This window comes from Lagenorhynchus albirostris, chromosome X, assembly GCF_949774975.1.
Source record: "Lagenorhynchus albirostris chromosome X, mLagAlb1.1, whole genome shotgun sequence".
Taxonomy (NCBI): domain Eukaryota; kingdom Metazoa; phylum Chordata; class Mammalia; order Artiodactyla; family Delphinidae; genus Lagenorhynchus; species Lagenorhynchus albirostris.
In genome coordinates this window covers 125479402-125494922 of record NC_083116.1, presented here as the reverse complement: position 1 = coordinate 125494922, position 15521 = coordinate 125479402, and the positions used below count along the sequence as shown (strand labels likewise).

The 15521-nt window shown below is 45.6% G+C and overlaps 1 protein-coding gene across 11 annotated transcripts in view; it reads left to right on the top strand.

The window, feature by feature from the left end:
* The window catches only part of TBL1X (transducin beta like 1 X-linked), a 228229-nt gene that overhangs the window by 158599 nt on the left and 54109 nt on the right, over positions 1 to 15521 (top strand). For all 11 annotated transcript variants that reach the window (XM_060138712.1, XM_060138710.1, XM_060138709.1 and 8 more), the window contains 2 exons: positions 1371 to 1459; positions 15186 to 15304. In XM_060138712.1, coding sequence (XP_059994695.1) covers positions 15247 to 15304 — 58 coding nt within the window. In that variant the 5' untranslated portion in view covers positions 1371 to 1459; positions 15186 to 15246. The remainder of the gene's footprint in view (positions 1 to 1370; positions 1460 to 15185; positions 15305 to 15521) is intronic.

The following is a 15521-nucleotide window of genomic DNA, read 5'->3' as shown; positions in this document are numbered from 1 at the left end:
GGAGTATCGTCCTATTTCATCTCCACTGCCGAGTTTTTTTCATAATGAAATGTATTTTTATTTTATAAGCAAAGTCAGTATTCCCTAGTGCCTTCTTCAGTCTGGTGCCCTTTAATTTCTATTCAACGAGCTAGAGAGGAATTTTGTTTAAATCTTATTGTTTTCCTTCAGTGGTAGATTTTTTCAGTTGTCCTGGTTTTATCTTATAGATCCGTATGTGGTTTAAAAATGTACTGTAATGAAACTTAAGGGCCTATGAACCTGCTTGTAGAATCCTTTTAGTCTCCTTTCTTTGAACAGTGTAACTATAAACGTGACTCAGTGGGAGTAATTTACTTGAATTTCCTTAAAACATTTCAAGAGGTTCTGTATACATTCACTAATAAGAAACACCTTCATTCATAGCCTCACTTATGGATTTGAATTATATTAAACCTGGCGCCTTTTTATTATCACTTAAGACTATCGAACAAGAATTTAGAGAAAACAGCAGGCATTTAATTTCCTTAGTTCTTGAGCTTGTAGATAATTTCAACCCTGTAGGAGACTGGATTCACTCACAACTGAAGAGAATTTATGAGGAAGAAGGTAAATATTATTAAGTAGATCCTGGTTGACTGCTTACTGTTTATACTGACTGAAAAGTAAAAATGAGTTTTTGATATGAAGGATTATCTTATGACATATACCCCTGGCTTCTTCAGAAATCCATGCAGGTGGAACCCCTGTGAAACGGAAACGTAGGAAAACAATAATGTAAAAGTTGAGAGTCAGTGCTTGCTTTCGCTTTATTTTAGGGAAGCCAAAAAAGGAAAAAAAGATTCTGACGTTTCTGTGTTTTTTTGAGCACATAAAAGAGTGGATATGTGCACACAAACATGCGTGCCGTGATTATTGTAAACGTGTGCCCAAGCAGTGTCTATATTGTCAGAAAAGATGTCTGGAGCATCTTTTCTTCTCTTAAGGGTGTGTACAGTTTAATTTATTGGTTGTATGTGATACGGTCCCTAAAACAAAGATATTTCAAGTGGGCATTAATTATCATTGAATGATAGCAGGAACAGTATCTGAGCTAAAATCAATTTTATTTACTTTGAGACGTTTTCCTTACAAATCTCTACATGTACCATAATACTGACTGGCCGTTTTAATTTCTCCTTTTTCACACTGCAAATAAAACTGCATAAGTTTGTGTTAAAGTTTTAGGGCAGAGATTATGAAACAGTAAAATGTGTTAAGTTTGAGTTGGGATGAAAAAGAAAAACAAGAATAGGACAGGTCAAAGGTGAGCAATTCCCGAAGAATTTTAAGGTGTTTTTTGTTGTTACTGTTGTTGTTGTTGTTTTTCAAATCTCTCTGTTTCTCACCAGGCAGGTCCCAGCAGACACTTGGCGTTTTATATGATCGGATGCTGGGGAGCCCACTGGTTCACAGGTCTACACATGAAGTCAGCCTAAAGGTAAACGCCTGCCTTTGATCTTTGTCTTTTACCTGAAATTCGTTTGAAGCAGAGCTGCGTTTTGCCAAAACTGAACACCTTCTGTTTTAAAATGCTTTCTTGAGACGGAGTCTGAGGTCTTTCTCCTTGCTGAAGTTGAAGGTAGTAGATAGAGCATCATTAAATAATGATGGGTTCTTTAGTCCATTCTACATAACAGATTGGCCTTTTATTGCCTTCTAAGAATTGTGGATGCTGAACCAGCCATTATAAACTTTTCTGGGTCTTACCGGAAGCAGATGACACTTTCTAAAATCATTCCCTCTTGTCAACACGGTGAATTAAAATTAAGCTGCAAAATTAATTACAATTGGGCACACGAGTCTGGATCTTAGTTGGCCCCTGTATCTTAATGCTATGGTTTATTAGTTTCTTAATACGATTTGTGTCTGTCTGCAAATTGATTTACTACTTAACCTTGAAACTTCTTAGAAAAACGTGTAGCTTACTATTTATAGATCTCACGAGAGGATAAGGTACCCAGAAGAGCTAACCGAACAGTCATAGCTGCACAGGCATCAGGAATTGAAGCCCAGGGAGTTTCAGTGGTTGTCGGGACTTCATACTTGCATTACGGGGGGCATGGGTTTGATCCCTGGTTGGGGAACTAAGATCCTGCAAGCCGCACGGCCAAAAAAAACAATCAAGAGTTGAAGCCACATCCCAAACTGAAACTGATGGCTCCCTCCCCTCCGCTACCAAGAAAAAGCGCTGTTATCTGTTGGTAGATGGGATTCTAGGGTTTGCTTTTATCATTTACTGTTTTGTGTTTTCTGGTTCTTCCTTTAATTTTTTTAAATTAAAAAACTGATAGAACTTTTGTACTTCTAAAAACATCAAGATGGAAATTTGGGGGAGATTTTTGCTTTATTGTTTTAAAGGAACCAATCAGAACTAAAATGATAGACCCAGATTTAATCAAAGTAAGAATCTTAGAGGGGTGGGGTAGGGAGGGTGGGAGGGGGACGCAAGAGGGAGGAGCTATGGGGATATATGTATATGTATAGCTGATTCACTTTGTTATAAAGCAGAAACCAACACACCATTGTAAAGCAATTATACCCCAATAAAGATGTTAAAAAAAAAATCTTGTTGACGTATTTTTGTTTAAAGCCAAATATATAACAAGGTAAATATGTACAATTGACCCTTGACTGGGTTTGAACTTCACAGGTCCACTTATACATGGATTTTTTTCAATAAACCATGGACTACTGCATACAGTCCATGGTTGAATCCACAGATGAGGAATCTTGGACACAGAGGCCCAACTGTAAAGTTATAAGTGGGTTTTCAACTGCACAGGGGCCAATCCCCTTAACCCTAAAGGTTCAACTGTATTAGAATTTCAATATTTTACTTAAATATTTGAAAAGCGTAGTTTGTTTTAAAAAATAAAAAATTATAAAACGTTAATTGAGTCTGTGACATCAGATGTTGACAACCATGTTGTAACGTGAATCCTTTTTATGGCCAAATAATATTCCATTGTATGGACGTACCACATTGTGTTTATCCATTCATCAGTTGACGGACATTTGAGGTGTATTTCCTTTTATTGAGTGGTTATGAATCATGCTGCCGTGAACATTCGTGTACCAGTTTTGTGTGGACGTATACCTTCATGCCTCTTGGGTATATACCTGGCAGTAGAATTGCTAGGTTGTTATGGTAACTCTGTTTAACATTCTGAAGAACCGTCTAACTTTTCCAGAGTGGCTACACCATCAGTCAGTATGTTTTGAAATGCAGTTGAACCATATTTTAAATGTCAGAGGGAAGAGGAGAGAGGGGAGGCCTGTTGCTCATGAGTGTTTCGATTGTGTATTAATTCAGTATTTAGGGAACGTAAGCTTTGCTTGGATTGAATTGAATTGAGCACACGCTGACTTCCTGCTGTGTGTGAGGCATTGGTGCTTAGCTTTATAGATGACTCTGGACATTTTTGTAGCCTTTATTTAGCCTCTTGTACAGTTTATACGTGCAGATGGTCATTTGGGACCGTGCTGGGAAATGACACACTGTTGCTTACCTACCACAGTACCCACGGTGCATCCACGAGCTGGGGAGTCATCTGTGTAAAAACCACGTGCCCTTCCTCTCTGTGTTGGGTGCTGTGCGTCAGGAAATGAGGGCTCATATCTGTTCCCCTTAGACTTCCCTAGTTTCAGCAGGTGCCTCCTTTGAAAGCCATTCGCAGCAGACCATGGCTGTGGTGTTTTCTTGGCTGTCCATTTCACAGTGGTTGGTGTGTTCACCAGGAACATCCACATTTCGGGGCATCACCTTCAGGTTCTCAGACAGGAAGATTTCAGGCTGGGAAGCGGTGAGGCAGGTGTGCTCTAATGTAGAAAGGGGAAAATCTTCAGGAGAGCAAGGTTGGCAGACCTTTTCTGTCCAGGGCTAGAGAGTAGATAGTTGAGGCTTTGTGGGCCAGTGGTCTGTGCTGCGGCCGCTCAGTCCTGCCTTTGTCGTGTGAGAGCGGCTACCGATCTTACGCAGATGAACAAATGTGGCTGAGTGCCAACAAAACTTCACTGATGGACACTGCAATTTGAATGTCATATCAGTTTCGTGGGTGGCAAAATAGCATTGTTTTGATTTCCTTTTCAACCATTTAAAAATGTAAAAGCTATCGATAGGTCACAGTCCTTGCAGAATGCAGCTGCAGGTGGGAATTGGCCTGTGGGCCACAGTGAGCCCACCTCGACCTAGAGAAACACACCTGTGTCATTTCTCCCTCTTCTGACTGCAGCCTTTGAGTTGGAGGACATCCGAGGTGCAACTCTGCAAGGTCTGTGGCGTGCTTAGGACAGCATCCAAGTTGTGGTTCCTCGACGAAAGCACTGCAGATTCTCAGGGAATCAAGACTTGTAGGAATCTGAGGGCCTTCCATGTGAAGGGCGGCTCTGGACTTGTGTAACCGCCGCTGCTCAGATGTTCTCAGCCCTAGACAGTTCCCCGCCCCTCCCCAGGGGACATTTGATCATGTCTGGAGATGTTTTTCAGGGAGATAGAGAGCTTCTGGCATCGACTGGGTGGAGACCAGGGGTGCTGCTCTACAGTGCACAGGGCAGCCCATCCCAGAGATTTCTGTGCTCCCCAAAGTCCGGAGTACTGAGAGTGACGAACCCGACTCACTGCTACTGTCACTACTTTATTTTGTGTTTTAATCGGAATGGTTCTGTGGCTGTGGAAATTTAACATGGCGAGCATTTGACTACAAGACTGAGTTCCTGCGTTTGCTGACATAACATGAGACTCATTGAACTCTCAGCAGATACTTGGGTTCATGATGCTTTAAGTATTTTTCTTTTAAAACTTTTTTTGTTGTTGTCATTCATTTAAATTGAAGCATCAAAATACGCTTAAACACCACGATTTCTGAGACGCAGGCAGGCTACCTCAAAGGGCAAGGCATCGCCCGCCTTAACATCTACGGAGAAAACCGCAGGGTTTATTTTTCAGAACTTTGGAGGTCACCTTATATGAGTAAGTGACCTCACTTACGACTCCACCTACTGCAGAAAAGGGAATCATCAGGGCCCAAATAAATCCTGCGTTATGTGGGTGAAAATCACAGCGTCTTAGAGGTTTCATAACCAGCCTGTACATATTGCTGAAATTTGTCTGAGGGCCTAGTGCACATGGTAAAGAATCCGATTGCAGCCTCTCGGTCTTAGAGATAATTAAAATCTGTACGTTAATTTACAGATTAATCGGAAGCATTAGCTTACAAGACCCAAGTCATTAGAAAAAGAAGGCAGACTACTCTTATGTGGAAGCAGCGGCTGTCTGTGTCTCCCAAGGCACTTTGCTTTGAAATCTTGGGTACCTGAACTGGCATTTCACTGTGTAGGGGAGAAGACTGAAACGATAACTGTGCGATTGGTCTTACATGCATCGTCTGGCTCCGTGATGCAGACTTTCTTAGCAGGGGTTTGCTGTTACTGGGTGGGACATTTTTTAGGAAGGCTTCCTTCTGGGTCTGCCTCCCGATCAGGCAGAGAAGTGGAGGGCGGGGAGGGTTTGCGGCTCAGAGGGTTTGCGAGAGGACCCAGGGGCCGCTCTGGAGATGCGCACGTGGTCTTGGCGGTAACTCCAGGACGGGACGCCTCTCTTATCACGTCAGCATCCTTCATGGCTCTGCACACAGGGTTGGGATGCAAGGCCCCAGCCAGCCGTTAATTAACCCAGAAGGGCAGCCAGGCACAGAAAGGACCCTCTCTGAATGCCTCACGCAGGGGATGTTTTGGATTTTGTGAAGCGCCGCATTATTTTCGTAACCCGAGAAGGCTCCCTTCTCTCTGCTCTCTCGACCCTGCGGCTTTATTTCCTACTCAGCTGGGTTGCTCTCATAGTGATGACTTCTGAAGACGCTGCCAGCTTTTAATGACATTTTAATGAATATGAAAACAGTTCACGTTTATAGGAGAGAATTTGGAAGCTACAGAAAGGTACGCACGCACACACAGATAAAATTCCAGCGTGATCGCACCCTGAAGAGATGGCTGTATTTTATTATCTTTTTTATATTTTAGAGGGTATCTTTTGTGTGCGTGTACAAAATGAAATTTAGCGACATGCACGTTCCATCCTGAAACCTATTTTTTTCATGTATCGCCGTATCATGGACATTTTCTCCCATTGTGAAAATCCTTTTGAGGACTGCATCTTACGACACTAGTTCATTCTTATATTTAAATGGCAATTCCACTGCTAGGCCTGTGAACTCTGATAATAAAATGATAGTCCTTTGATTATATTTATAATTTTGGACCATTTGGCTCCCAAGTAAGTAAATATAACTGTAAAATGAGTGAAAAATCTTACCTTTGGGGGGATTTTTCTTTTCTTACCGTAAAATAATAGACATACTCACTGGTGAATGAAGATATGTCTATTAAAAAAAAAAAACACTGTTCACATTTTCCTGTTCCCCGCCCTATCTTTTCTATGTATATATTCTCCTGTAATCAGGGTCCGACTGTAAGTGCCTTAATTTATTGAATCGCACTCATGCTGTCGTCGGACAACAAAACAGCTTTCGGTCCTTCCAGTGGCTACGTATCGGCTTCGTTACAGGTATGCCGGAAGAACAGGTGTATGCAGCGTATAAAACAAGCCCGCTTCATCTCCACAAGAAGCTGGGTCCCCGTCAAGATTGCACAGAAGGACTTATATGTAAATGCTGATGCGTAAATGAAAACTCTTCCTCTTAAACTGACCACCGGGAAACTCAGTTTCCGTTTCAAGAGAGAAAAACATTATGGATAAAGCGAGCGGGGAGGTAAGACCCAGTGTGTTCCCGTCAGCAGAGAATTTGTGAAATGCGGAGAGAAGGAAAGTGCCTTGTTACGATGAGGTCATTTCCAGCAGATTTTCCAGCTGCTCTGGCTCTCGGTCCTCAGTCTGCATGGAATCGAGTCCCAAAGCACCCTGGGCCTCGTCCAGAAGATTACTTTAAGAGATGGATTCTTCCAGCGTGAAAGCCAGCAGACTAACAGCGGAGACAAGACATGAGACAAAGTTTCTTCCGTCCCTGCTTTAAAGGATTTTAAGAGAACATTTCATAATGGGACAGATTGTTAAAGGAGAAACTTCTGCCACCAGTGATACCAGCCGAGCACCACGGCCCCCGCCCTGTAATCGCTGTGCGCTTACTTCGCCGTTTCCGAACCAGCCTCCCCTCCTGTTGGCAGGGAACGCGCTTGCCCTCTCTGTCTTCCTCTAGCAGAGCCAGCTCTCAAGGAGCCCTCCTGTGATTGATTATAGCCTTTAAGATGATTAAAGAGCAGTGAAGATTTTGTTGTTTGGGGGCAGTGCTCTCCCTTCCCAGAGCACGAGAGCATATTAAATACTGTAAGTGCACACTCAGTACAACGAAACCCTCAGACACCATTTCTCCTGCAACTGAATTACTTTGTGAACTGGACTGTGAGTCATAGAAGTTTTTGCCACCTTGAAATTAAATCGTGAAAAGGAGAAATACTATAAATAATAATGATAAATAATCTTCCCTTTAGCTTCCTGATGGATTTAACCCCGAATTATTACTTATGTTGGAATACTCATCTTTAATGGGGCAACTCCAGGGGTGTCATCCGTCCGCACTAATTTTTCCTCCTTCTGTAAGCAGAACAGCGAGGGAATGTGTAGCTTTACCTCGCGGTGAGGGTGGTCATTTCTTTTTTGCACACACACAACGCCAAAACCTCAAATCAACCTGACTGGAGGTGCCTCGAATCAAAACCGGGTCAGGCAAGAGAATAAACACAATTGCAGTAATTAAGAACCCTTTTTAATTTTTTTCCTTCTTTTGGAGGCCTAGGACGATCTGCCGGTGCTGAAAAAGCTCTCCTTTATTCTAGAGCTGGGGAGGTTGGAAGGCATCCGCGGGAGTCGTCAGGACTTGAGCTGGCCACGGCCAACTCCGGAAGCCGGCGAGGTGCTGCAGTGAGACCCGGCGCTCCGGGTCTCCGTGGTGGGAGTGCCGGAAACCGGCGAGGTGCTGCAGTGAGACCCGGCGCTCCGGGTCTCCGTGGTGGGAGTGCCGGGCCGGGAGTGGAGGGAGGTGCTTTCTCGGACGGGCTCTCGACCTGCCGCTGGCCTGCTGACGCGTCACCCGCTGCCAGCTCTGAATCACTTTGGCAAGGGTGCTGTGTTCCTCGGGCCCTTTCAGGGGGCTCTTTGCTTTGGGGATGCTCGCAGGTAGCCGAGTGGGAGTAATAGCCGTCCTACGTCTCTCCTGTGCCCGGGGCCCTGACCTGGGAGTTCGTATAAAAGCTGTGCGTCCTCACCACCTCTGCCGGGTGTAACGGCTCTCGTCATCCTCAGTTTGGAGAAGGGAAAACTGAGCCACGTGACTCGCCCTGCAGTCCACAGCTAGAAAGGGATGGAGGTGTGATTAGGAATCGGGCCACCTGGCTCTGAGCCACGAGGCCCCCGAGTCCTCCGTTTTGTGCTCTCCTCTGTGGCTCTCAGGACGTTAGTTCCCTTACCTCTAGCCAGTAAGTCCGCGGACACCAGAACCATCACCCTGGTGTACCCCAGCTTTATTGCAGCCAGTACAGGCATTTCGAGCTCCACATCACGTGCCCACAAAGACCATCCTTGGAAGAAAGGACACAGGCCAACTTCTCCCCCACCTCACAGCCCACGGTGATGGCACAGAGGGCCATCTTCCCGCCCTGGGTCCCAGGGAGCACTTGGTTCGTCCTTGAAGGTTACCCCCACCCCCACACACAGCTCCTTCCTTTCCTTCTTTTTTCATACTTCTCCGCCAGATCTTGTGTCCGTCAGTCGAGGATTCACCTTCTCCCTCTCCCAGACCTTCCTCCCTCTTCCCTGACCTTCCTCCCTCTTCCCTGACCTTCCTCCCTCTTCTCTGACCTAGCCTTCCCTGGAACCCTGCTGCCGTCCCTCTTAGTACCTTGTGGTATAGGCGCGGGGCTTTAACTACAGGGGCTTTTGGTTATTTGCATAGACATCTTACTAACAGCTTCAAGGAAGTGGTGTGTGTGTGTGTGTGTGTGTGTGTGTGTGTGTGTGTGTGTGTGTGTGTGTGTGTGTGTGTGTGTGTGTGTGTGTGTGCGCGCGCGCGCGCGCGCCTGCATCTGAATTTGTTTCATCCCTGCCATTGCCGTCACCATGCCTTGAATATCGTAGGCGCTCGGTAATTTTTTCTGTCATCGCTTTGTACCTCATTTATCTCAAGTGCGGGAAAAGCAGGGTGAAGCATTTGCCTGTTTCCATTTGCAGTGGGGTTACAGTAAACACGAGACTGGGGTCCACATGCTCGTCTCCCGTGAGGAGTGGCGGCTTCTCACTGTGGGGTCTTCTCGTCACAGAGCGTTTCTTTCTGAAGAGGTGTTTGTAGGAAGTAATGTCCGGCCCTCATGGTGATTGAAGGAAGTCCATGGCGAGCGTCAGGGCTGTGCTAGTGTTTGCAGTTGCAGAGTGCTTCAGAACTGACAGAAACCACCTTCCCACCTGCAAGATGGAACGTTGGCTCTCATTTCAGACTCACAGAGACAGAAAGGAGGCAGAAGAGTGGTTCCCGGGGCCTGGGGGAGGGGGGAACGAGGAGGTAGTGTTCACTGGGGACAGAGGTCGTTGGCGGTGGTGAAGAAGTTGTGGAGGTAGGTGGGGGCGGCTGCACAGGAACAGGAATGTCCTGAATGCCTCCACCGGGTTGTGCACTTCAGAATGGCACGGTGGTAAATTAAACGTCGTGTATATTTTAACACAATTGAAAAAACAAAACAAAACAAAACACCAGACCTGGGAATTGAGCCACTGACGTAAATTTCACCTGTCTGTGTCTGGGGTAGAGAAGCCCGCGCCTGTCCCTGAAACTTTGAATAGCACTGTAATACCAGCACGTTTATTTATTATACATGAAATTATACAGAAAGTCCCTGATTTTAAAAAATCCATAATTTTATTCTAACATCTGTCTCTGGAAATTGAGCTCTTGTCTTGGAGAAAAGAGGATAGGTAACTTTTTTTCCCAGCCTTATGTAGATCTTGACGAAATTTGTCTAAAGCAGTAGCTTTTGCCAAGTGAAGATCAGCCGTTTTACTCATTTGAGTCAAAATAGTGATGTTGACCCAGTAAAATGACAGCAGCTACCTTCAAGCGCTTTGCTCAGAGGCGCCGCAGTTAGACACCAGTTAATCGTTGGTTGCTCTTGATTTTGCTGTAATCAAACCCAAAGCGTTGGCGTGGATTGCATGTTGCTGTGGCTTATGGTCGGTTTAAAGAATGTTCTCCGGTGTGTATTGAATAGTCTCACGATATAGATGCACATTTCAGTTCACTGGTCACTGTAAATCCTTTTTTTGGAACTAGTTAGGTTTTAGAAGAAATAGTCATTTAAGAAATTTAAGCCATTTAATTTAAGAAGGTGTCTTATTGGTGGGGGGGACTTTGATCCACTTATTAGATCAGCTTTTTTGTTGTTTTTTGCGGTACACGGGCCTCTCAGTGTTGCGGCCTCTCCCGTTGCGGAGCACAGGCTCCGGATGCGCAGGCTCAGCGGCCATGGCTCACGGGCCCAGCCGCTCCGCGGCATGTGGGATCTTCCCGGACCGGGGCACGAACCCGTGTCCCCTGCATCGGCAGGCGGACTCTAAACCACAGTGCCACCAGGGAAGCCCTAGATCAGTTTTCTTTAATTAATACATGTATAGGCATACCTCATATGTGTACATACATGTACCTCATGTGTACAGTCGTACCTCATAAATGCCACGTTGTACTTCGGAGACATCGCGTTTTTTACAGATTGAAGGTTGATGCCAGCCCTGCAGCGAGCAAGTCAGCTGGCGCCGTTTTTCCAACAGCATTTGCTACTTTGTGTCTCTGTGTCACATTAGGGTAGTTCTTGCACCATTTCAGACTTTTCATTATTATTATATCTGTTATGGTGATTTGTGATCAGTGATTTTTTTTTTTTTTTTTTTGCGGTACGCGGGCCTCTCACTGTTGTGGCCTCTCCCGTTGCGCAGCACAGGCTCCGGATGCGCAGGCCCAGCGGCCATGGCTCACGGGCCCAGCCGCTCCGCGGCATGTGGGATCCTCCCGGACCGGGGCACGAACCCGCGTCCCCTGCATCGGCAGGCGGACTCCCAACCACTGCGCCACCAGGGAAGCCCGTGATCAGTGATTTTTGATGTTAGTGCAAAAAGATTACAGCTCACTGAAGGCTCAGATTTTGGTTAGCATTTTTAGCAATAAATTTTTTAATTAGGGTATATAGCTTTTTTTAGACACAATACTGTTGCACACTTAATAGACTACAGTATAATGGAAACCTCTTACATGCACTGGGGAATCAGAAAAAAATCCTGTGACTCACTTTATTGCTGTGGTCTGGAACTGAACCACAATACCTCCAGGTGTGCCTATGTTGAGGTGGACCAGTCAGTAGAAACACATGACACTCTTGTGGACCAAATGGTATGACATCCCTGGTTCTATCGCAGGCCGGGGATGGTTTTTGTTTTCTTTCCTCTGCTGTTTACAAATCAAAAATCCTTTAAGAAGTTAACACCATATTGGGGAAAACACTCTGATCTTGGATTCTAACTTAAAATTTCAGAGAGAAGATGAATCTGGGATCAGAAAGTAGAGAGCTAGAGCTTAAACAGAAATTTTCTTAGTTGGGAAAAAGGCTAATGCATAAAGAAAAACAGAGGAACGGGCTCACAGAAGGCGTCCATAATTCCCGTCCCTGGAGGATCTTAAATGCTCTTGCTCCAGAGTCCTGTGCTAACGCTTGTGCAGACACTTCTAATATATATTACAGACACTTGTGGGGTGGGAAACGTGAACCAGGCTGTGGGTGCAGGGGTGTCGTCCGTATGTATCCAAATACTTTCTCCTTAGAAAACGAAGATCTGTATGCTGAAAGACAAAAATCAGCACTTTCCTTATGAAAATGTGATTTTGTGGAAAGATTTTACAGACTATTTGAAGAAGCCAAGCCCTTCTGGTGCATTTTAAGGATCCCTTTTAGTAGCGTGGCCGTTTCATTAGGCAATGTCTATGAGCTAGCTCCACAGTGTCTTACAATTTTATAAATGGAATTCATTTCAAACACAAAATGCTTAGTTTTCCTGTATAACAGTTGTTCTCAGCCAGCAGCAGTTTAGCAATTTGTAATATTAGGCAATGTCTGGGGGTGTTTTTGATCATCACAACCGTAGGGGATGGAGGGGAGGTTGTGCTGGCGTCTAGTCTAGTGAGAAGAGGCCAGGGACGCTGCTAAACATCCTACAGTGTGCAGAGCGTTCTCCTAACAGAGAATCGTCTGGCCCCAAGTCAGACTCCCTGAGGCTGAGAGACCCTGTTGGTTAGATTAGATTTCACTGTTTATAAGTACTCAAAATGACAATAAAAGAAAAGGGAGTTAGGGGTGGTGTCTGAGTCCATTCAGGCTGCTATAACACAGTACCATAAACTGGACAGCCTAAACAACAAACATTTATTTATCACAGTTCTGGAGGCTGGAAGTCCAAGATCAAGACACCAGCAGATTCGGAATCTGGTGAGGGCCAGATAACACCATCTTCCCTTCATGTAAGGTTTACACTATACTGTAGTCTATTAAGTGTGCAACAGTGTGTTCTTACATGGCAGAAAGAGGGAGAACTCTCTGGGGTCTCTTTTTATAAGGGCACTAACCCATTCATGAGGGCTCCACCCTCATGACCTAATCACATCCCAGTGGCGCCACCATTTACCATTTACCATAGAGAGAACCTGAAACTGAATTCCTCATGAGAAGTGAGTCACCATCATTACTGCCACTCAGGATCATCAAAAGTCTCTTTAGAGCTACACTATTCTGCCATGCACATCTCTGTTATTATTTGTTCTGTCCCTTGAATAATGTTTTATTTTTTCACTTGTATATGCTCTGATTTCATAGCTTTTTATTTAGTCTCAGATATCTTCCTAATGCCATCCTCTGTGTGAGCTCCCCAGAGTTCAAGCAGACGTCTCAGGACACATGTATATTCTGACCATCAAATTTTCTTTCCAGTGTCTACAAAAGTGCAGAAATACCACCTAATTAAGTGAAGAAGATAAGTATTTTTGCATGACAAAATTCTGGTAACTACAAATTAAAATCTTGTTAAGACGACAAAGTGAGAACTGGAGTGTCCCAAGAGGCCACTGTATTAGTTATCTGCTGCTGCATAACAAATGACCACAAGTTCAGCAGCTAGAGACAACACGTTTGTTCTCCCACAGTTTCCCAGGGTTGGGAGACTGGGCACGTGCGGGGCTCCTCTGCGCAGGGTCTCGAGAGGCTGCAGCCATGTGGTGGCTGGGCTGCATCCTTATTTAGAGCTGAGAAGGGAAGGGTCTTCTTCCAAGCCCACACTGTTGGCAGAACTCAGTTTTCTTGTGGTTGTAGGACTGAGGCGCACAGCTTCCTAAAGACTGCCCTTGGGTCCCTGGGCGGTTCGTGTGAAGGCCGGCAGGAGCGTCTTTCTCTAGTCCAGTAAGAGTCTTATACAATGTAATGTAACAATTGTAGGAGTGACATCCGGTCATCCTTGCCATATAACCTAACCAGGGTGTGGCATCCATCTCCTTTGACATATTCTGTGTGGTAAAAGGGAGTCATAGGTCCTGCCCACACTGGAAGGGAGGGGATTATATCAGGTGGGACTCATTGGGGGGCCATCGTGGGGTGTGTCCATTATGACAACCTTTAATTCAAATGCTCCCAACTTGAAATGTGCGTTTTGTCCTTTTATCTTGTTCTAAACAAATGGAAATTTAATTGTAATTCAATAATGAAAGATTTGCCACCATAAAGCTGCCTGAAAACATATGGCGTGGACTCTGAAGACAGTTCCCAAACAGCCTGAAATGTTCAGTATTGACGACATAATTGAAGGAAGCTGCGGCCCTTCTTGGCCACTGCCGTTTGGAGTGAACACTCTTGCACACGTGTGAATTCTGCTCTGTCTGTGGGTGAAAGAGTTCTATTTGAGTGACTGCGGTCCTCTTTGGGCCAGGGTGCTCATAGGTCTGACTTAGGATTGTGAAGAAAATAAGGCTCCTTCTTCTCGTCTGCCTCAGACACAGAGGCTTCCGAAGTTCTCATCATCCCCTCGCTCCTCCCCCAGGTTTCTACGTGCCTTCCAGTACTGCGGTCTCGGCCAGACCGATGCAGCCAGTTCTGTGGCAAAACACAAACGATGTAGGTTCTCTCTGTGCCCATGGGCTGGCTTCCTGACACCCGGCCTCTGTGTAGAAGTCATGTCAGGGTGACACACGCTGACTTAGCTCCGCACGGATGCGTGTCTGCCTTCTCAGGGCCATGTGCACCCTGTAGGTTCAGTGACGGTCAGGTTCATCACTGAACTTTTATCAGTGGAAGGTGTTATGATTAATCGCAGCTTCAGAGCCACAGGTGTTTTCCAGACCATATGGTCGCCCTGCCTGGGGGTGTCGACGTGCCTGCTGGCCTACCCGGTCGTCTTCCCCATCTGTCTAGGGAAGGGCGGCATCGAAGGCAGCCGCGTCTGTCCTACTGCGCATCGGGATTCCGTTCAAGCTCGCTGTCGACTGCGTTGTGATCATAACGCACACTTTAGTGAATAAAAAATCAGTGTCTCGGGGCTTCCCTGGTGGCGCAGTGGTTGAGAGTCCGCCTGCCGATGCTGGGGACACGGGTTCGTGCCCCGGTCCGGGAAGATCCCACATGCCGCGGAGCGGCTGGGCCCGTGAGCCATGGCCGCTGAGCCTGCGCGTCCAGAGCCTGTGCTCTGCAACAGGAGAGGCCACAGCAGTGAGAGGCCCGCGTACAGCAAAAAAAAAAAAAAAAAAAAATCAGTGTTTGTTCTCATTTTCTGTGGTCCCTGAGTTTGTCTCCATTAGTGGTTTATATATGAGTCCATCCCAGCATTTATAAAATACACCAACTCATCTTTTTTGGGAAAACTTTCACCTGTATGAATGTGTCTATATATACATGCACACACACACACACAAATATAAAATCTTTATGTAATCACGAAATACAGCACGGATCAGGCATTAATTACCTTCACATGGACAACATCCTGAGTATTGTATTTTTTAATCATCTCAGAAAGAATGCAGTAAAAAAAAAAAACTACAAGCAGTGCTTCAAAACTCTCTTCCACTTTCTCCTCTCAGCGTTCTCACAGAAGGTGGCCCCCGCTTCGTAAAGACCTCATCGCCGCGAGGTGAGGCTAAGATGAGCATAACCAGTGACGAGGTGAACTTTCTGGTGTATCGCTATCTCCAGGAGTCAGGTAAGACGGAGGCTTCCTGTCCGTAGGAAATCATCTTCCACATGCCAAGTGCAAGGCGAGCAACCATGCACTGGTCGAACACTCAGGCTATAGAAAAAGAAGAGCTCAGAACACTCTTGTTCAGAGGATTACAGGAGGGAGGAGAAGGTTCTGGGGCCGTCCCATTCCGGGGGCGGGATGAGGCAGTATGTTCTTTCCCCTGACGTTTCTGTTCACG